The 23153-nt window shown below is 41.2% G+C and overlaps 1 protein-coding gene and 1 long non-coding RNA gene across 4 annotated transcripts in view; both read left to right on the top strand.

The window, feature by feature from the left end:
- Nucleotides 1-4941, top strand: part of LOC311632866 — a 61899-nt gene extending 56958 nt beyond the window's left edge. Inside the window, exon 7 of the long non-coding RNA XR_014796844.1 lies at nucleotides 2968-4941. This is a non-coding gene — a long non-coding RNA (uncharacterized lncRNA). The remainder of the gene's footprint in view (nucleotides 1-2967) is intronic.
- Nucleotides 4942-11032: 6091 nt separating this feature from the next.
- BICC1 (BicC family RNA binding protein 1) overlaps nucleotides 11033-23153 on the top strand; it is a 224533-nt gene continuing 212412 nt past the window's right edge. For 2 of the 3 annotated variants that reach the window (XM_084904044.1, XM_084904046.1), the window contains exon 1: nucleotides 11034-11468. In XM_084904044.1, the coding sequence (XP_084760170.1) occupies nucleotides 11279-11468 (190 nt within the window). In that variant the 5' untranslated portion in view covers nucleotides 11034-11278. Of the gene's footprint in view, nucleotides 11469-23153 lie in introns of all 3 variants that reach the window. The other variant, XM_084904045.1, reaches the window with a different exon arrangement.

Raw genomic sequence — 23153 nt, 5'->3', positions numbered from 1 at the left:
ACCAATGGGCGTATTAATTGGAATAGCTCAGAATAGCCAGGATTGCCGGTGCAGGTTCTAACAGTTAAATTTCTTTATGAACCCATCAGGGTCCCAGATAAAGTCAGGAACAATTGCTGGTTCCTCTCTAGCTGAGACCCAATTTTTTCCCCCAAAGGGAGTTGTTAGAATTCCCATTCTCATTTTCCCTCAAGTCAGTGGTAGTAGAGGAGACAAAAGGGGAAGGAAGAAGGGAGAGAAAACTCAAGTCCAGACAACGAAGCTCAGAAAGCAAAGCATATAGTGGAGGAGCTATAAAAGGGGGAAGAAAGGAGTGTAGGCATTTATTAACTGCAGCATAGTTCCCAAGATAGTTTCTAATTTTTTAAATTAATTTTTTAAAGGATTTTTCTATGCTTCTCCTTAGGAAAAATACAAAAATAAAAGGGTGAGTTTGTAGCTGAGAGACAATGCCTAATCCAGCACAGGGAGGGCTTGGATGTGCACGTGATTCCCATTTCTCAGTCACAGGGTGCCGAAGGAAATCTGGACATTCCCATTTCTCTAATGATGAGCTATTAATTCATAACCAGAAGCAAAGAAGCCTGTGAAAAAGACAGGAAGTAAGCATAAGTTCAGGTAATCTAATTTTCCATCAATCTAGGCTTAGTGAGTAAATTCAATTGATTTGTTAATAAACCAATAGCAGCAGTCTCCAAAATTATTTTAAAAACCCTGTTAATAGAAAAAAATATATAAAATAAAAGAAATTCATTTGTCAATTTAAAAAAATAAATTGAGGGACAGGTTGCATTATCTGACTTGAGAATTTGAACATTTATCCCAACTTTGCATCCTGTGAGATGCTGCTGGTAGTAAATGGCTCTAAAGTGTGACTAGGCACCGTATATCAAGGGTTATTCTCTTTTTCTACTTCTATTTCTTTTTATGTCTTCCTTGAAGTGGCTCTCCTTTTAAAGTCCATAAGAGCAATTATGTAAGAACCATGTCTACAAGTCAAAACAGCCAGCCACTTGAGGAAAAAAAACAAGAAAGAAATCATATTAGTTCTTTTATACTTGAACTTAACTCTTGTTTTGTTTTTTTCACTATTTATTCAGTTTTATTGGACAGTGGAACATTAATTCATTCACTCTAATTGAGTGTCTCCAGTGCCTCAAGGTTGTTAAGTGCCTGGGATATAAAGATAAAAAGATAGACCCTGCTCTTAAGGAATCTTTGATTTCTTTGTTTTGAGTTCTTTTGGGTTCTAGACTGCTTTAAAACCAACAAATTGGTTCCGGCAGGACATTCACTCAATTCAGTTGAATTTCAGATTAGCAATCGGTGCTTTCCAATTGGTTGGGGATGGCAGTTTTGGGTTTCTCTTGATGCTGTCTCAATTAGTCTCTTTTCTGAAGTTTGTGGGGATATGTAGTCATCTAGTTTTCTTGTGTATATTCTTGGTAGGTTTTGGTTTTTCAAATTAGTTGTTCTGTTTTGTTGTTGTTTGTTTTTTGTTTTTGTTAGCGGGGAAGAAGGAGGGTTCAGAGAGTTTCAGAAAAATACACTGCTAATCTCATCTCAATCTTTATCTTCTTTCAGGTATAGGATTGTGTCTTCTTTCCCAAGTAGAATTCTCAATTTCTCTAGTTCTCACAAAGCAATTATCAAAAGTAATATCCATTAACTACTGAGTGCTTACTGTACTTCTGGTACCAAATAAATTAAATGCTTTATAAGATATTCATTGATCTTTACAACCACCATTAAAAACTACTTTATGCCCATTTTTAATAAGGGGTAAAATATTTGGTTCCAGGTTGGGGTAGGCAGCTTCTAAGTTGGCATTAATGATTCCTGATTCTTGGTGTTCATGTCCTAGTGTAATCCCTTCCCTTCCAATGTGTGCTGGACCAAGTGACTTGCCTCCAATGAAAAGAGTATTGGAAATGTGATGGTATGCTACTTCTGAGATTAGCTCACACACTACACACACACACACACACACACACACACACACACACACACACACAGATTGTGGCTTGAGCACTCTCTTTTGTTTTCTTTCTCGCTCATCCTGGTGGAAACCAGCTGCCAAGTTGTGTGCCCCTAGGAGAGGCCCCTGTAGAAGAAATTGGGGGAGGCTTCCAGCCAGCAGCCAGCAAAGAACTGAGGACCTTAGGCCAACAGCTCAAGGGTAACTGGATCCTAATCGTGACATGAGTGACTTGGAAGTGGATTGTTTCTCACTTGAGTCTTTGAATGAGACTAGTTGACACATTGATTATAGTTTTGTGTGAGAGCTTTTGCGCCAGAGTCACCCAGCAAATTTATACTTGGATTTCTGACCCACAGCAATCCACAGATAATGTTTGTTGGTTTGAACTGTTAACATTGGGGTAACTTGTTACACAGCCAGAGATAGCTAATACATAGGTCCTAAAAGTATTGTGTCCCAGTTGGCCTGGAATCACGGCCAACCTCTTGTCTGACACTGACTTTGATTAACCTGTACCTTTATGAGCTACCATTTCCACCACATTGAATTTCAGTTCTTCGATTCTATTTATTCCTCTTTGAAAGAAAACACCTTTTCTAATGTAAAACTGCCTGTTGCTGAATGAAGTAATAAGTGAGCACTTTCTTCAAGTCATGGTAATAGAGTTAGAAGGAATCTGAAAATTCATGTAGTCCAAATCAACCTGTTCCCAATTTTTACAGATGAGGAAATTAGGCCCAGCCAAATTAAGAGACTTGCCTAAAGTTATAGAATTAGTGAAAGTAGGGGGATTAAAACACAGGTCTTCTAATGTCCAGTTTGGGACTGGATAGATACATGCTGGTAGTTCTATGTGAACATAGCTCCTTACCACATTCTGAACCTGGAGTTTGATTCCCATTCATTTTCACTGGACAAAAACACAGGGATTCTGAAGGGAACGGCTGAGAGACAATGCCTAACATATTTATTTCTTTTGCTCTTAGGCTCACCTCCTATGAAAGGGGGGTTAACAGCCTGTGTCCACATGAATGATTATCATCTTCCAATCCCTTAACCACAGCACTGGATCCAACATGGCAATGCAATTCCATACTGAGAGCCAACTCTAAATGATTTGTCTTGGCTCTTTGGACCGCTTATTGAGAAGCATTTCCTGAGCTGGAGTGGAAGGAGACTGTGATTGCCTAGTAATGTCAGCCATGAGAGGAGGTTGAGGGTGTGGTGGATTGTGTGCAATGTATCTGCCCTCTGGCATTTCTGCAGATTTGGGGCCTCGTCCCTCCTTTGATGGCCCATTCTTTTCCTGCTATGAACCATTTTTGCCACATAAGCTGCCCAGGAAGGCTCACTTTCAATGCGCAATTGGCCCTCCTTTCTGGAATCTTTTTCTTCTCATTGATGTGAAGTTTAGCACATAAGTGGCACTGGTGGAATTTACCTTGTAACTTGGTGTGGTGTTAGAAGCAGAGCCAGTTCTCACAGCCCTGATGATGGTTGGATGCTTTTATGACTTGGTAGACCTCTTTTTCTGGCGAGGTCTAAAAGTCACATTGCCAGCAGACTGTCAGCCCATCAAAAAAAAAAAAAAAAAAAAAATGCAGGAAGGTATAATTTTGCACATGCTTACTCTGTTGTCTTTTGAAACAACAGTCCCAGGAGGTCACAACTTTGCATGTGAGTGCTAGCCCAGGTATCCTGGATGATAGGAAAATATTGGTACTGGAGATCAAAAGCACAATTAACATGTGCCTTGAAACTTGGAGCTGTGAGGCTGGAGCTTAAATACCTCTCCATGGGTGGTGCTTTCAATATAGTACTGCTAGGTTTTTTCTTTTCTTTTTTTTTTTCATTTTGGCGAAGTTGAGTGTTGGGTGATGTTAGAATTTAGGTAAGTGACTGGGAAAGTTTATTTCCTTCTAGTCTTCTGTCTGTTGCTTAACTTTCTTCTTCTGTTTTGATCCATTATAATATATTTTCAATGGCCCATGTTTCTGCATTACTATTTAGCATTGGGATTTTGAGATTCCAATGAAAATTCTGTTTTTCAGAATTTTATTTATTTTTAATCAAAAATCTATTTTATTGAAATAGTAGGAGAATCCTATAGCAATTAGATAGCATCTGCCTTCTCTTCCGATGGGAAAGCAATAAAAACCTGAATATAACTTGGTTTTTTGAATTATGCAATTTGAGCAAATCAGTTTGGCTCTATTATATGAGAAAGAGAGATTGGATGGAGAAAGAGAGAGATTAGTAGTTTTCCAAGCCTTTGGAACCTGAAATTATGAAAGGAAAGGTTGAGCTAGTGAGAATCCCCTGCCCTTCAACCAGAGCATCTCTGTTGTTATTAGATTTCTGTAAGGGCTTTCAGGATTAGAGCTTAGTTGAAAGGTGGTTTCTATTTTTTAAATGCCAACACTACCAGCATCAATGAGCTTTAGGCTCCTTCCACCTCTAACATTTTACATATCTACGTGTAATCAAGTAGCTCCAGATAGGAGAGCAAGCCTGGGAAATGGTTGAGAATATCACTTCTGTCAGAGGTCTCTGTGTTTGATCACAACCACACCACATTGTGTGTCTTCAGGCATGTTATCCTGCTTCAGCTAGTCTCTTCTTTAAAATGGAGACGATAGCCTTGGCCCATGTGGCTCAGTTGGTTGAGGGCTGTCCCATGCACTGAAAGGTTGCTGGTTAGATTCCTGGTAAGGTCACATATCCAGGTTTTGGGTTCAATCCCAAGTCAGGGCATGTACAGGAGGCAATGATAGATCTCTCTCTCTCTCTTTCCCTTCCTCCATCTTTCCCTCCCTCTCTCTCTCCCTTCCTCTCAAATCAATATAAACATATATAAAATATAAGATATTTAACAGTGTCCAACAAATTGTAAATATTCAATAAATATTAGGCATTATTATTAGTCTTAATAGACACTAGCATTGCACATGGTATGCATCTTTTTTACTACTTCATTTATGTTTATTTTCAATAAGCCTTCTCCTAGAACCAGCTCTAAAGACATTAAGATAGACTACCTACTACTTTACTGCTTTTAATTTAACATTGCAGGAAAAAATTATATGACATTAGAGTATTTGTTTAAGAGCAAACAGATCTCCAAAATATACTGTACCATACCATGGTTATGCAAATTTTTGGCCAAAAATTTTCAATAGAATGTTAAAATGGAAAAAATAGTTTGTTTTTTTTTAATGGATAATGCTTTGAAAACCAGCTTTTAAAAATAAATTTTAAGCATATGCTTGCCCAACTTTATTTTTCTTTGAGTTTTTGGGTGTCATTTTCTTGAAGTGTGAAGTAAGAGGACTGGACCAGATAATCTTTCAAATTCAATAGTGATGATTCTCTGTTTATTTTCATGTAATATGACACTCTAATCAACTTGTCTCATTTCTCTAGGCCTCTGTCTCCCTAGGTGTAAAGTGAGAAGATAATGTTCCTACCTATCGACTGCTTTTAATTCTAGCATTAGAGGTTGTTCGTTTGTCTTACTGACACTGTTACAGATGTCCCCTAGTCCCCCCTTCCACTCTCTCTAAAAAATAAGAAAATCGATGGGAAAAAATTGTCTGTTTTCTTAGGTGTAAAGTAAGTAGATTACCAACAGCTGAGGGTTAACAACAACAAAAGTTCCCAGAGAGGTTTTGTGTTTTTTTTTTTCACTCAATGACTGCTAATCACACTTAGACATGGATTTCTAAAGTAAATGCAAGATAGCACTCATTTCTTGTTTTTGTAAATCTCATGGATTTTAGATTTTAGATTTGTGAATCTAAAGATTTCATGTGCTCTTAGTTATTTAAAAATTTCCAAGTGATTTTTCTTTTTGAGAAGACTAAAATTTATCTATCTATCTATCTATCTATCTATCATCTATCATTGATTACCTGACATCTGATCTGTTCCTATACTTTGAAATAAGAAGATAAAGACAAACAAGGCAAATATGCTTTTATGAAAACAAAAAGATTGTCAATTATGCCAACTGTGATTCAATTTTTGTAGAAAGAGCACAGGATTCAGAAGTTGTGAATTCAAGGTCCTTTTATTATCATTTAAATAATGATATTACAAGCACTTGTGACTTCATTAACTTTTCTAAAAGTTATGTAGCAATGTGGCTGAAAGAATCAAATTGTTCCAGAAGACTTTGTATAATAACCAGAAGCACCATACGCCTTCCCCGTTTTCCATTTTCCTCAGGCAAACACTTCCAACACTTTTAGCTTGATGCTATTTTTACTTCCATATTTCCAAATAACATGCCTATATTTCCACTCCTTGATTTTTAAGCAGTTTTAGTCATTATCTATGGATGTTACCCTAAAGCAGATGCTATGTCACTTTTTCACCACTGCCTCACCCCAAAACCGACTTGCACACTTTACAATCCCCCAGATTCCTAATCTAGTTATATTAATAATTTAGTTTTGATCAGCATTCATGGTTTACATGATAACAACTACATAAAGATTAATCATAGCTCAGCCATGTAGCATATTCTACTTTAACTTTGCTGCATAATATTTTGTTATATGTACTTGGAATTATTAATTGGCTTTATTTTTTGTACCATAGTTTTCTATGAACAAACCATGAATTCAACCCTAAAGTCTCCACCAATGGTCTTAATCTCTTTTGAATATATTTTTTACTTTTGAAGAAGTCTATTTAATCTAGAAGAAATCTCTGTCCTGAGACTTCTGACCTATTCCAATTTTTGTTCTCCTTTCACCATCATCCTGAGGAACCCCTTTGCCTCTATCTGGTCCCCCCCCCCCCCCCCCATGTTCCATATTTTTCTCTTCATTATGATTTACTCTCTTGTTTTGGTGGCACACAGTCTTCAGTAGCTGGCTCAGGGAGAATATAAGGAAATAATCTTTTTTGAGACCTCCCATACCTTGGAATGAATTTGTCCTCATGCTTGATAGTTGTGCTGGATATATACTTCTGTGTTGGAAATTGTTTTCCATCAGGTACTGCTCCATTGCCTTCTAGCTCCTGGTGGTTTGTCTAATTGGCAGGATTCATGTTTTTTCTGTGCCTGCACACAAGAAGCTTAGCACTGGAGGAGAAAAGGCAAGAAGGCTGGTCCCATTACAAACTTATGGCTACCAACATCCACTGGACTCTAAACAGTAGCCATTCATTCTTTTATGGATGCAAAGATGATTTAAAAATCTCTGTAAACAAACAAACAAACAAACAAACAAGTAAACTAAAATGAAACCTTTCTACTTTCCTCAAACCTCTAGCAGCTCTCCTTCCTTTACACTTTCAACTGATACCTTTGTACTTTTACTCTTTGGGGAAAAATAAAACCCATCAAATTAGATTCCCTTGTGTTCTAGGAATGAAACCTGCAAACTGACCTACGTTTATACCAATCTGTTTATCTCCCGATGAGCTATTTCTTGTCTACTTGTTCATGCTTTTAAAACCTTGTTATATCGATTTCTTCTATATGTATTAGGTCAATCACCCAAGCTACCAGCCAACCAGCCCAATAAACAACAAAGAGCTCTTCCTCTACCCATAGTATCCTCCAGCTATTGCTCTCTTTTCCCCTTCCCAGGCAAACTTTTCCCAAATTGTTGTCTTTATTCCTTATTTCATTAGCTATAGTCAGTCTCTCACCACTCTGTTCTGGCTTTCTTGCTAAGGTTCCAGTGACCTCCATCAAAATGTTTTGACCTCCCTTAATGTAAAAAGATGATCATACTTTCCTTTTTGAAATAGTCTTTTTTTTCCTGGGTATACAAGACAAACCTTTGTTTTGTTTTGTTTTCTTCTCTTACTAACCCCCTCTATCTCCTTTCCCATTATACTGCTATCTACTGTTAGAATTTGTGAAAGATTCTTTCCTTGATTTTCTTTTCTTCTTATTTATTTTCCTAGCCAGTCCTACCCATGCATATGGCTAGAATGACCACCTACAACACATTTGAATCTCCAGCCAAGATCTCTTTTTCTCAACTCCAGACCCATATATCCAACTGCTTACTTGACATATCTCCTTGGGGGTATGAATAGCAGTTCAAACCCAGTATGTTCTTTTTTTTTTTTTTTTTTTAAATATATTTTATTGATTTTGTACAGAGAGGAAGGGAGAGAGATAGAAAGCTAGAAACATCGATGAGAAAGTCATCGATCAGCTGCCTCTTGCACACCCCCTACTGGGGACATGCCCGCAACCAAGGTACATGCCCTTGACCGGAATCGAACCCGGGTCCTTTCAGTCCCCAAGCCGACGCTCTATCCATTGAGCCAAACCGGTCTTGGCAAACCCAGTATGTTCTAACTCAAGTTCATCTTTCCTCCAATGTAGTAAGCCCTCTCTCAGTGTTTCCTAATTCAGTTAATGGTACCCATTTCTCTACAATCATATTAGCCAGGACCTTAGTGTCATTCTTGACATTTTCCTCTCTATCACTCCATTCCGAATCCATCACCAATCTAGTTGGTGATATTTACCATAAAAATATTTCTCGTCTTTCATGTCTCTCCATTTTCACCACTCTAGGTAAGCTATTAGCAACATCTATTATCTAAACGACCCAAATAGTCTCTTAATTGGTTCAACTACTTCTGTCCTTGTCCCTCACCTGTTTTCTATACTGCAGCCACAGTCATTTAAAATAAACACAAATCTGAGTACATCATTCTTTATTTAAAGCCTCTACGTGGCTTCCTTCTAAGGATACAGATAAAAATTCCTTAACTTGGCTTACAGGGCTTACATGATCTGCTCCTTACTTATTTTTCCTGCCTTAGTTAGCACCATCCAATTGCTTTCTTGTACCAGCTATGGTGTTCTTTCTTTTAGTTTCTCCATAGTAGAATGCATACTGCCTCCTTCAACTACGGCATCTTCGCTTATGCCATCCCATTGAGAGCCAGTGTGGATTAGTGGCTAAGTATAGATCACCTGAAGTCTAATTTTCAAGGAAGACTGCGTGGGTTCTAATTCAAATTTTACAACATAGCTGGTTGTGCAACCTTGGGTAAGTTATTTTAGCTTCCATGTCTCCCTTTCCTCAACTGAGAAACAAGGATAATTGTAGGGATGTCATGATTGAATGATCATTTGCCAGGAAGGCTCTTCCCCATTCTTGCCTAGTTAATTTCCTTTAAAAAATATATTTTTATTTTTTTAGAGAGGAAGGGAGAGATAGAAACATCAATGATGAGAGAGAATTATGGATTGGCTGTCTCCTGCACCCCCCACCCCCACTGGGGATTCACCTTGCCACCTGGGCATGTGCCCTGACTGGGAATCAAACCATGATCTCTTGATTCATATGTCAATGCTCAACCACAGAGCCACATCGGCTGGGCTCTTGCCTGGTTAATTTCTCTGCAAACTTCCATTTTCAGTTCCAGAGTCACTGAGGCTAATCCAATTACTCCATTGTAAGATTTATCATATCTGGAGTCTCTTATGTGTAATGCTTTATATAGGTGCAATTTAATATTTTCAGAGTGAGTTATTTATTTTCGCTCAACATTCTATATTTCTCACTAGAATGGCAGCTTCAGGAATGAAGTTTGCTTTTGGTCACCATTCTTTGGGCCTAACACAGTAAAATATTTATTGCCAGAAAAGACGGTGAATATCCCTGATGCAAGCAAGGCTCCTTGATAACTTCTTTTGGTGCCTGAATTAGTGCTTTGTGCAGTAATTAATGAGTTCAGAACATATGGCGGTGAACTAAGCAGTTAACTTGTACTTCCCACACCTGGTCTTCAGCAGGGGAGCACGCAGGAGGCTTCTCTGCTCAACAAGGCAGGGTTTTGTGAAGATCAGGTGTGAAAAACACACACCTGAGGTTGATTCTTGTTATCTGTTGCTATGTGACCTTAGTCATGTCTTTTGACTTCCCATAGTTCCAGTTTTCTCCTCTGTCAGAGACACCAGACTCAGAGTACCCAGCCAGAGTCAATAGTTAACTGGGCAACTGAACCTGTGAGACTCCTGGTTAACCTCAGGCAGAGTACGTGACTGTCCATGCGCCGTCGCCAATGAGATGGCTTGCCCCTCACGTGTTTCAGTAAGCTTCCCCCTGTGGGGAAAAACTACCCCATCTCTCCCTTCAAAAAAAGTAAAATCGCTGTGCTTTTGGTCACAAAACAAAAGAGGGTATGAACTGGGAAAATAGAGTTCCAAGAGCATTCCTAGTGCAAACAAGTCTCTTCTTTCCTGGTGCTTCAACTCCAGGTTTGAGAGTGGGGTTGGTGGGCTGGCCAGGGCAGGTAGGAACAGAGGTTCATTTCTGGTTATCATCTGTGAGACATTGATCTCGAGAACAGAGAAGAGAACCCCCCAGCCGCTGACAAGAGTCCGGGGTCCAGCTAACCACCATTGCAATCTCAGAGCCCTCTCTCTCCCCTCTGCCTTTTATTTTTTATTTATTTATTTTTATTTTTTTATAATCAGCTGAATCCATTCCTTGGAAATCACATCGAAAATGACTGCGTCCTTATTCAAGAAAAACATCCCCTTTGGTCGCAATAAAAAGAGGAAGCCTCGTGTCACCTTCTGTGCAACTGGCCCCTTTGCTGGATGGAGGAGCACTCTGATTTTGCGCTCTCAGTGGCCGAACGCACTGCCTGGAAGCAAGGACCGCAGTGATGTCTCCGGGAGAGAGGGACACTGCTCCTTCCGCACGTCTTCTCTCCCTCCGGTTTCCACTTGTGGGATGGACTGGGCTTTGGGTTGTAGCGTGCAGCCTGTTGAGTGAAGTAGAATGGAAATTGCATGTGCCTTTCGTGTGCATTTCATGTGCATTTCTGGGGGGAGCTGTGCTTGACCCTGGAGCGTGTCTGCGATGGAAGAAACTATGAAAGTGTGTGTGTGGGGGACCAGACCTAGACGTTTAAGTGCAGAAAAGTGGTCGTTGGTTCGTCCGGAGCGAGTGTGCGGAGTGAGTCCCCGCGCAGGGCCCGCCCCGTGGGCCGGGCCGGCCAATGAGCGCGCGGCGGGCGGGGGCCGGGCCGCGGCTGGAGGAGGCGCGGGCGGCGGCGCGCTCACTCGGCGCGGGCGCTGCTGGCGGGGACGGCGCAGCCTCTGGCCGGGACGGCGGCCGGGACCCGGGGCGGCGGGCGGGCGGCGTGGGCGGCGCCCGGGGCTGGGATGCGCCGGGGACTCCGCGGCGGCGGCGCCGGCGGCTGCGGGCGGACGAGGTAGCCCCGCGGCGCGGGGAGCCACACCGGCCCGGCCGGCGAGCACAGCGGCGGCCGCAGCCCGAGCCCGAGCGCCGCGCGCCCACCATGGCCGCCCAGGGCGAGCCCGGCTACCTGGCGGCGCAGTCGGACCCGGGCTCCAACAGCGAGCGCAGCACCGACTCGCCCGTGCCCGGCTCGGAGGACGACCTCGTCGCCGGGGCGCCCCTGCACAGCCCGGAGTGGAGCGAGGAGCGCTTCCGCGTGGACAGGAAGAAACTTGAGGCCATGTTACAAGGTGGGCATCCCCTCCTCCCCCCGCGTTCTCCTCGGACCCCCCGTGTGCGCCCCCGACTCCTTCCCGGACATCCCCGCCGCGCGCCCCAGCGCCCGCCTCCCCGGCCGGCCCGCAGCCCACTTAGTTCCCGGTCCCCTTCCCCGCGGAGCCTGGAGACACCCAGGGAGCGGAGATCTAGCGGGATCCCCACCCTCCGGCGCCTCTCGGGTCTCTCAGGCGCGGGGAACCCCGAAGCCCAAGGCCGGGTGGGTACCGGCGCGCCCCAGCCGCCAGTGCGCTTTGGAGATGCCCGCGGGAGCCCGGACACCTGGGCTGTGCCATCCGGACCCGCTCACACCGCCAGACCGTGTGTGTGTGCGCGCTTCTCTCCCCACTCGCTGGCAGCTTTGAAGCAACCAAACTCTGTCTCTGCATGTTTCTCTTTCCTCTTGTCAGTATCCACTTCCTCCAGCTGAGGGGCCTGGTCTGGCTATTGGAAAACTCTCTGCAGATGTCGAGGCTTAAGACAGGAGTTCCCGCCCCCTCCCCATCCTCCACCCTGGAGGGAGTAAGAAGAGGGGCCGGGATGGGAGGGGGGGGGGGTGGGTGAGCATCCAGAGCTGGGGACTGTGTCCGGGGGTGCTGCTGGGTTGGAGGACAGTGTGTGTTCATCTCCTGACAGCTTATAAAACGCATCTTGAGTTACACGAAGTTCATAAAAATTTTTCCTGTACTCTGGAGTGTCTGACTATGCGTTTCACAACTTGGGATTTTTTTTTTTTTTTTTTTTTTTTTAACTCCCTAGTGTCTGTGGTACTTTCCCAGGCATCCCAGCTTTCACCGTATTGGACTGGAAACGCATTCAGTGTTTTCATGGGGAGGATTGGAGTTCTCGGAGAGTGATTGCTGAAATGTCCAGGGTCATTTTTTTTTTTTTTTTTTTGCCCTTCCTTAAAATGGTAATTCCTGTCCTGAAGGAATTACCTGCAGCCGCGGATGTGGCTTAGTTCCTTCACCTGGAGTAATAGGGTGTTTTGAATGACTGTCATAAAAGACCAGGCGTTAGTTTCGCTAAGGGTGCGGAGTGCCTTCATTCAGTAGCTAGTGTCCTTATAACAAGGGAGCACCGGAGCCTTCCAACTTTATTTTTTGTGTGGCTTTATGCATAACTTACTTTGACTTTATCAGTCCATGCATCGCAATATGGGAGCTGTTTAGCCCCTGGAAATGCAGTGGCTTTTTAGAACATTGAAGCAGGTTATTTTAAGAGAGAACAACATGTTTTCCAAAACAATAACTCGGTGGAAACAAATAGCAGGAGTGTTTGGCAGGCGTTTTGGATGAGCTACAGATTCATCTCCCTTGCTGCTTATTTTTATTGATAAACATCCCTAGTGCTTGTCATGTCTCTCTCTCTCTCTTCCTCTCTTTCCCCCCCCCTCCTTAAATTATGTGACTTTTTAGGAGAGTTACTACGGCGATGAACTATTCAAGTAAGACTATTGCAAAGTAGATCTGGAAATGAAAGCCCCAGTGGCATTTCGATAACCCATGTTAGTTATTTCGTTCCTTTTATGAATGTTTTGACCTAGTTTCTGGTTATAAAACTTAAGTGGTGCATTTATTCAGAAAAAATATTGTTGTGTGATTGTTTGGATGCAACTGATAGGCCACATACCCGCCCGTTCAACAAGTTTCCAGTTTGCTTTCTACATGAATCCGGAGTGATGGTGGATCTTCTGATAATACTACGTCTTCCTTACCTGTTTTTACCTGTGCACATACAAATAACCACAGTGGTGCTAGCTTCCAGGAAGCCCTCAAGCATAACCCGAGCTTCAGAAGTGGATTTCTTTTTTGAAACAATACATTTTCATTTAGAATAAGATGAAATATAGGTGAGGCTTTAAAAAATTTTTAATTTGAAGGCTCTCCCCTTTGTAGCTACTGGTATTCTGTCATAAGATGGATTAATCCTGCTTTGCAATGATACTTTATTATTTTTTTTTACAGAAAATCTTAACACAGTTAACCAGCCAGTATGTAATAAAATATTTAGATTTCTTCACCAGCCAATATATAATAAAATATTCACATTTTAACCCCAAAGAATTCTTGAATGATTGAACATAGTGCTTTAACTTTCCAAAATTACCAGTAAGTGATTAAGCCATCGAAGAAAGTAAATTTTAAACATGTTTGACAATGGAACCAGTGTATAGTGTCTCAAGGCATTCTGTGATGCATGGCTCCGAGTGTCAAATTACATAAAAGCACCATGTTTGAAGGAACAAGACCGGTTTTTGGAACCAAACATAATCATGTGCCTTGCTGCTTTATACCAGGTGGTTATAGTACGTGTAGGTGCTGGAATCACACAGACCAAGGTTCAAATAAATCCCTGTGGGGAATTGGGACAGTTCAAAGGCCTTATATTTCAGTTTGCTCATCTGTAAAATGGGACTGAAATTAGTACCTTACCCTTAGGATTTTAAGAATTAAAAGAGATCATGTTCAATAAGCTAAAACTTGTCACACTGTTTAGTAAATGATAACTTAACGTATATATATATATATATATATATATATATATATATCAGGAGTTTATTATTATTATTAATAGATATTACAATATAGATTCAAAATATTTCTAGTGCCAATCACAATTTCTGACATATATTTTATACCTAAATAAAGGGCCCAAAAGAATTTTGCAATTTCATAATTGTAGAAATAAAATAGATACCAAAGTAGCACTTTTCACTTGAAAAGTGACAAGTAAGTAAAGTCTGCATTTGGTTGGGTTTCTGGTTATTGTGAATTTGGATTTGCCATTTTTCAGTTTAAATCAGGATAAGTAAGATTACCTGGCTTTTAAGTCTGCATAGTGCAAATCGGTGATTGTAATGCTTGGAATTTGTTTCCAGAGAGAGTGTCCTGGGGGCAAGTTAATCTTTAATGTGTTGTATTTTTATTAGTAGAGAAATTCTTCTACGCAATGGACCAAAAATTCAGTGAGGTTAAGATATGGGCAATGGAGTAATGGTCAAGGAAATGAAATACTATTCTTGGATGATCATTGAATTCCCACAGATTTGATACACGTAAAACTACCAGAGAAAAATCACTAGTGTTCCTTTTCTTCTTTTAATTTTGTTTTTGCTTACTAACTACCTTGGAATAGCCATACAGAGTATTGGACATTTTTGTTCAGATCTAAATGAATAATAAAATTTATCATCAACAGTTTTGTAAATGGGAACTTATTTTCAAGTTTAGTTAAGGCTTTTGGTGGGTATGGTCATTATTGGGATAGATATAGATACCATGGACAGCATTGTTTAAGGATAAAGAAAAATTGTTTTTAATTTATTTAATATTGATCTTCAAAATTTAGATCTTATGCTCCATGTGAGATCATAGAGTTGATTCACTTACGTCAGTTAAACGGAGAGTTTTGATATGTAAAGAGGGAGGAGAGGTATAGGGGAAAGTGTGGGACAGGTAGAAAATAAATGGGTCAAGAGTCAGAAATAGTCTCATCCTGCCAGAGTCCTGAGAGGCAAAATGGAATTTGTGTATTTTAACTCTTCTTTTTCATTTTTGGTGGTGGTTTACATCTCACTGTTACACCTTTCTTTTTATGTTGGAAAAACATGTATGTGTACAGTACAATGAAAAGTTCCTACATCAAATTCAGAAGCCCAGGAATTTTCAAAGTTCTGAATCCTGTGTTTCACCATAGGAAGAAGGAAGTGTTAAAAGGGGGGAAATGTCCTATGTTCACGAATTGAGGTTGACATCTGCTGGGCTTTTAGGATATTGCTGTTAATGACTTTAAAAACCGTGTTGCATTTTTATAATCACTGGGCTCAGCTGGGGTCCTTGACTGCTGCTTGCTTGAACTCGCCACTGAGGCAGCCTGTCTATCGCACATGGATTAGAAACAGGGCAGCAGTCATGTGTTATCTCTATAATTTGACAAACTCCGGTGAAGATTGTCATATGATTCCGTGAATAGATACTCTCAGATGTTCTGGTGGGAGTAGGGAGAAATGAGCAAAAAGAAATGAAAATGGGGAGTACTGGAAGTGAATATAAATAAAAAGTAAGCTAACAGAGTTTTCTAGCTAATGTTTGATTAATGCTAACACACAACAAGAACAAATTACTTTATGAAGCTTAGTGGTTAAAAGTACAGGGCTATGGGCCAGACCAGGATTTGAGTCTTGGTTGGTGTTACCTTTTATTTTATTATTTTTTTAATTCTCACCTGAGGATATTTTTTTCATTGATTATTATTTTTTTAGAGAGTGGAAGGGAGGGAGGAAGAGAGACATTAATGTGAGAGAGACCCATCATTTGGTTGCCTCTGCCCCCACCTGGGGACCCAGTTGTGGGCCCTTGATCAGAATCGAACCCATGACCCTTTGGTTCAACAGCTGACGCCCTAACCACTGAACCAAACTAACTAGGGCTGGGTGTTAACCCTTTACTAGGGAGCTAGGGAAAATTCACCACCTGTGGACTCATTTGTAAAAGGGGGTGTTGATAACGGAGCCTGCATCATTAGGTAGTTGTTTTACATATGTCTTTATTCTCTTATCAAAACATCCCAGTGCTGGCCACAGAGAAAGTGCTGAGTACATTAATAAAACCGTATTCATTATATAAACCATAGTTCACAAACTTCACATTCCTACATTGAGAATGAAAATCAAATACATTGGAACATGAATTAAGTGGTCTTACGGTAAAATGAGCATTCACAGCTCTCAAAACATTATTATTGGCCTTCCAGATAGCTCACAGTGTCCCTCGTAAAGATAAGGTTGAGTACACACTGAGTAAAAGTATACTAAACACGGGTGTGGAATTTTAGATTTTTCTCGGGATGGGAAGGCTTCATACCTTCTTTAATTATACTTGTTCCTGCCTTGACTATATTTCTTTCTTTGAACTGCCCTTAGTTGGTCCCTTCTGATATTTTTTATGAAAGACTATCAGCAAAATCAATGGATTTCCCTTCTAATATTTTGCTCCTCTGACCTTGTCATTCACTGGTGTCTAGAAAGATTCTTTTAAAAGAAAACGCTGTGTCTGGGCTAATGTGTTCGTGTGCTCGCTTGTAAGGAGGGGGACAGAGGTAGTGTCCTCTTGCAGGGATACTGTGAGCATTGAATGCCAGACGATGCGTGTGAAAACCCTTAGCCCAGTGCCCTGCACATGGTGCTGATTAGTAAACGTTAGTGCAGCAGCCACGTGAGGGATAAAGAACTTCAAAACATTAGGAAGAAATGCTTGTCAGTTTTAAAAAAAAAAAAAAATAAAAATTTTTTTTAACTGCATAGTAATCCTTTTCTTTGCAGTGGTCGCCAACCTTTTGGACCTCACGGGCCACTAGTGGTCCGCGGACCGCCGGTTGATGGCTGCTGCTAGGGGGAGAGGTGATCTATTTCTTAGGGAAAGACTTCTTCCTATTTGGAAGTTTGTTAGGACAGCTAGAGTTGAGTCAGAGAGCAGAACTGAAGGTTAAGATTACTTTGCAATCTAAATGGGAGGGAAATCCATCCCAGACCGTAGCTTGGCAGGAAGGAGCTCAGAAGCTGCCATCAGACTGTCTTGTCTGGGGGTCCCAAGGTCGCCCCTCTGGAGACCTGTGAGGACAAAACGAGGATTAAGCACGCCCAGGAACTGCGTGCACTCTCCGTAAATCGTATCTCTGCCAGGACTTGGGGGGGGGGGGGGGGTTCGGTTTAGTTGATCATTGATGAGTTAAAACACCGGAAGGTTTGCCATATCAGTGAGTTTAACAGGCAGGAATGCATTTGGCTGCGATGGACAGAAAACCCAACACAGTGGCTTCGACATGCTGGGGTTATTTTCCTCAACTAACAAAGCATCTGGGGCCAAGCGGGCCAGGACCCACAGCAAGTGCCCTTCTTGCCCCTGCTGTCCTGTGCCTGTGACCTTTAACCTCATGGTTGTAGTCTGGCTGTGCTGTGCCTTGGTTTGCGTTGTGGCCTGTGAAGAGAGAGAGAGGGGAACAAGAATTGTTTTCTGTTCAAGATTCTGGCTATTGATGTGATAAAGGGTTCTCTCTCCTGGAACTTCCATCTGTGTTTTCTTGGCCACTCTGTGCTACAAGAGATCCTGGGAATGTAACTTCTCTTCTGGCTTCTCTAGAAGTAAGTAGGCAAGGAGGAAGGGTATCCAAATGGATGCTGAGTGATCCAAACCATACTTTTCCTACATGGGCAGAGCAGAGGGCATTGTGACAAAAATTCCAAGTTGTAACGGAAGCACAAGTTTACCTGTATTGGAGATTTTGGCCTGTATTGTTGACCCCTTGAAATCTAGATTATTTGGTAATAGTATAAGTGGGCAGATCCCTCCCTCCCTCCCTCCCTCCCTCCCTCCCTCCCTCCCTCCCTCCCTCCCTTCCTTCCTTCCTTCCTTCCTTCCTTCCTTCCTTCCTTCCTTCCTTCCTTCCTTCCTTCCTTCCTTCCCTCCTTCCTTCCTATCTAAGAATAAATCTCAATCCCAGAGAAGAAACACCTCCGATCATTTAAAGCTGTTCTCATTGTGTTACCCCTTTTACAAATAGGACCTAGGGCCACTGAGTTCTCTAAGGTCTTTTTATTTCCCCCTCCACCATTTTCTCCATAGCAAATGCTTGTTTCCCATTGAAAACTACACAATACAAATGCCCATTTTACCTTCTATTACTCTATGGTATTCTTTTTCCCCTCCCTCTTCCGTTCCCATCCACCACCCATCTCAGTTTACTTTTAGAATAAACAGATTCAGGGTAATTCAGGTTCTGTCCTTTGGCTTTTTCGTAGATTCTTCACTGAAGTATAATCTGGCTAACAAAGTCAGAATTTGACCAGAAGATGAAGTCAATTTGGAGGCAGCTTGATAGTAGAATTATCATCATCTTTGTGCCATGTCTTGCTATTAGAAATGGTCCAGAATGACCATCATAATTAAATAAAACAATTGGCTCATCCTGGGTTGATTCTAAAATATAGTTCTTAAAAAACGCATGGGATAAGAGTGACCATGTAGATTCTTGTATATAAAATGACTATTAATAAACTACCAGAGATGCACAATTTTAATACTAATTCATAATGGCTTGTGCAGTGTGTGAGAATCATCTTGGCAAGAAACCCTGGTTAAGTAGCAAAAGCCACCACATTTGATTTTTAACCCTTGTAGTGCTAGCATTTAGGGTGATATCTAAACTATCACAAACCATCGACACAAAAATTATGTAGATGTTATAAACCCATTCCTTCCCTAGTAAGCGACTACTACTTTTAAGCGATAAAAATATGTATGTTTGTAACAAAGTATTAAATCCCACTCCCACTTAAGATACTGGCATATGAAAATAAGATGATCACTTTCTAGCTACAAAGTAGTTTCTTTGTTATAGTGAATACAAGAGCCACATATCAGTCTGCCTGTTGAGTTGATGTGGAACTTAACTTCAGCTCACGTAGAGGGAGATGCGTAAACGTAGGATTTGAATATTAGTCATTGCTTTTATTTCTGATTATGAAAGTAATACAGACTTGTTACAGAATACTTGAAAGTACACACAGATGTAAAAAAAAAAAAAGCAAAAGCAAGAGTCACCCCTAAGTCCCAAATCCTCCGATAACCACTGGAAACATTTTGGAAAATTTTCCCTGGTCTTTATAAAAAAAAATCTTCCTGCATGTAATTTATTTTTGAGATCGATATTGATGTGCCATGTCCAGTGTTAGGCTTTGGTGATGCAGGCAAAACGGAGATAAAGATAGGTCTCTACCTTTGTGTGACTTGTGTCCCTTAAATTCTAAGCTGGGATCACACTACCCATCTTTTACACTTCAGATTGCATCATGGGAATTTTATATTTCGTTAAAGATTCTTGAAGAACATGGTTTTTTAGTGGTTGTATAATATTCCCCTTTGGCATATCATACTTTGCTTAAACAGTGCAACATTTTGTAACATTCTTGGTTGGCGAGGCTGTGGGAAGAGCCCAATGCTTGTACTCCTCTTTCTTGAGATGCAGATCCGGGCTCTCTCATTTCTTGGTTGTGTGGCCTAGGTTCACTTAGATAACGTCTCTGAGCCTCAGCCCTCTGATCTCTAAAATTGGGAGTAGTTTCTAGGCTGTGAGGGTTAGAAATACTGTATGTCAAGCACCCACCAGGCCCAGATGCAGTGTGCACACTTTTTTGCCTAACTTTTTTTTTTTTTCATCCTTGATTATTCTCACAGGAAAAATTCTTACCAGTGGAAATTTTTGGGGCAAATGGCCTGGGCATTTTAAGGCTATTGATAAAGTTTGCCGACTTATTTTGGGGGGAGATTCATAGGTTAGGTAGAAGAGAAAACGTATTTGCAGGGTATTGTTTTTCCTTGTACCTGTGATTCACACAGCATGGTTTATTTGAGCTGGTGGTTATAAGAAATTAGGAAGTAATTGAGTTACCAGTTCAGAGTTAGAGTTTTGCTGAAATTTTGAATAATGTCTGTGTAACAATAGTTTGTAATATTTGTGTGCCTAAACATCACCTGAGGAGATTGTGCAAGATGGCAAACTCGGGGCCTCTCTCAGAGAGTCCAGTTTGGTAGGTGTGAGGGTTGTTAGTGTGGTAGGAATCTGGATCTTGAGAAGAATCTTGTGTGTGTGTCTTAGAGGTGGACACTTTGGGAAATGCTGCTAGATAGATGATGATTGAAATTCAGATTCAGAATCTCTGATTTCTTTTATTCCTGATGCTAGTACTTTCTCCATGTTATTAAATCATCTTGAAGCATTTTAGTCTAGGAGCATAATCGATAACTGGCATGTTGTTGTTGTGAGTGGCTTGTTTTGAGAGACTTGGGGGAAGAGCACAGATGTATCCCTGTGGAAGGGATATATTGTCTTTATTATTACACAGCAGCTTCAAAATGCATCTAGTTTTTTTCCAGATTTCCCTTAAGTTAGGTAAAATGGACACCTACTTACAATATGATGAGATAACTCAAAATCACAAATTTTTGTTATAGAAATGTAAAGAGTACTGTGAAAGGAACTTTTATTTTTTTTCAAAAAATTTATTTATTTAATTTATTGGTGACATTGGTTAATAAATATATATGGGTTTCAGGTGCGCAGGCTATAAGACATCATCTATATGTTGTATTGTGTGTTCACCACCCCAAGTCAAGTCTCCTTTTATCACCATTTACCCCCCTTTCCCCTCTTCTACCTCCCCACACTCCCCGTTCCCTCTGGTCATCACCATACTTTTCTCTGTGTCTATGAGGTTGTTTTTTTTTCTTCTTCTTAATCCTTTTACCTTTTTCACCCATTCCCCCAACCCCCTCCTCTCTGACAGCTATCAACCTGTTCCCTATGAGTCTGCTTCTGTTTGGTTTGTTAGTTTATTTTGTTCATTAGATTCTGCATATACATGAGATCTTATGGTACTTGTCTTTCTTTGACCGGCTTATTTCACTTAGCACATACTCTCCAGGCCCAGCTATGTGTAATCAGAAAGGCTAAGATTTCCTTCATTTTTATGGCCGAGTAGTAGTCGTTTGTGTTCCAGTGCACTGCAGCTTTTTTATTCACTCATGTCCTGCCTCTCCTTGGCAGACAAAATCCCCACTGAATTCCACAGCCGGTTATGTGTGTGCCTCTTCCTGGCTGGGGAGCCCAGCTTGGGGTTGAGTCCCCAACCTTCTCAGGGGAAGCCTTTGCTGCTCAGCTATCCCTCCTTCATCTCAGCTGCTGCCCGTGGGGCTGGGGCCAGCCATTTCATGTCACTGCCCTTCCTCCCAGTCTTCTTCTGTAAATTCTCGGTTACAAGATTCTCCTCAGCTAGTCCTCCGCTGTAATTACTAACTTGTAATTGCAGTTTGGTTTTGGGAGGAGGGGAGTGTACCTTCTATCTACCTGCTACCATCTTGTGTTTTTGATGAGGGAAACTTTAAAAAAAAATATTTTATTGATTTTTTTTACAGAGAGGAAGGGAGAGAGATGAGAGTTAGAAAAATTGATGAGAAAGAAACATCAATCAGCTGCCTCCTGCACACTCCCTACTGGGGATGTGCCCACAACCAAGGTATATACCCTTGACTGGAATTGAACCTGGGACCCTGGAGTTCGCAGGCTGATGCTCTATCCACTGAGCCAAACCAGTTAGGGCATGATGAGGGGAACTTTTAAAAAGAAAAACAATCATCAGTAATTTGACCATCCTAACAGCTATCCTCATTTTTTTTTTTTTTTTTTGCCTTGAAATCTAGTCCTTGATTATTTACATAGAGTTTATGGAGTTGCTTTTGTAGCCTTAACTGGTGTTTTGTATTCAACAGCTACTTAGAAATACACATTTTAACCTAATATGTTACATGTTTTTGTATTTCCAAGAAGTTTTCAGAATTAAAACTTTATGGTTGAGTCATAGCACTTTTAGCCAAAACTTTTTTTTGTGACTTGTAGACCACCTTATAGTAGAAACGAGTTGTGTAGCTTTTCCCTCCTTTGGAACTCGTTTGGAGGAATATGTTTACTGAGGAATGGTGATGTTTTTGAAAGCAGCGGCTTTCCAATGTAAGGTTTTCTTCAGTAATTGAGGAGGGATGACAGAGTAAATCATAATTGAGACCTGTTGGTCTCACACACTGTTCCGCTTCTTCGTGCCTGTTCTGTCATCTCAGCCTCTCGTACACCAACCCACCCGTGAGACACAGATGCTGTTGGGTTCTGTGTTTTACAGACCAAAAAAAAAAAAAAATCTGTAAACCCTTTAAACTAGGGGTTAGAATTCTGAGTGAGTGTAGAAGTTGTTTTCCTCTTAGGGTATTACAGAGCTGAAACTCTTATGTAGTACGGAGATCTCAAACCTGAATCTAGGACGATAAACTGTGCTGCGGAATAGATGACTGTGCTTCTCCGGATAGGAATGTGGGGGTAGGCATGGAGGTGGCTTAGCCTTCTCGGTGACAATGCAGACCATTTCAAAGTTCCGCCTTCTCCTGACTTTGGCTGTATTTTCTCCTTTGTGAAATGGGGATAATAATACCCCTATCCTAGGGTTATCATGAAGATGATGTGATAACGTCTATAAAGGTGACTCATAGTTGGTGTCCTGTTACATGGCCTGTGTTTCAGATTCCTCTCCAGCATCTAGCCCAGTGCTGTGAACAGAGCCACGCTGGGTACAGAATAAAATTCCATGATGGATCGGGATTAAAAACTGTCCTATTTTGAGCTGGTGGACCACATGGGAACTTTAAAGCCCAGGGCATGTGCTTGGCCTTAAGAAACACCACATAGTTCTCCCTTACGTAAGTAAGGCTGAGTAATTGTCCACATGTGAGGTAGTCTCTCTCCTCAGGCGAGGGCTGTGGAGAATGCTGTGCTCTGAATAAGGACATGTAAGACTTAATTTAAGTGAGGTTAATGTTGAATAATTTTTATTTGTGTCCAATTTGGGTTAGTTTTATAAATTGAAATTGATCACGGTTAATCTAATTTTAAATGTAATTTACTTGCAGACACCGGGATTGTCTTACTCTTGCAGTAATACTTCTCTGGATACTTGTTTAAATATGATGTTTAAGACATTTCAGATAAGAGAGAATTCACGCCGAGACCGGTTTTGCTCAGTGGATAGAGCCCCCTGCGGACTGAAAGGTCCCGGGTTC

Source organism: Pipistrellus hanaki, assembly GCF_964339955.1.
Source record: "Pipistrellus hanaki genome assembly, chromosome: 14".
NCBI classification, from domain to species: Eukaryota; Metazoa; Chordata; class Mammalia; order Chiroptera; family Vespertilionidae; genus Pipistrellus; species Pipistrellus hanaki.
This window is presented reverse-complemented; position numbering and strand designations above follow the sequence as displayed.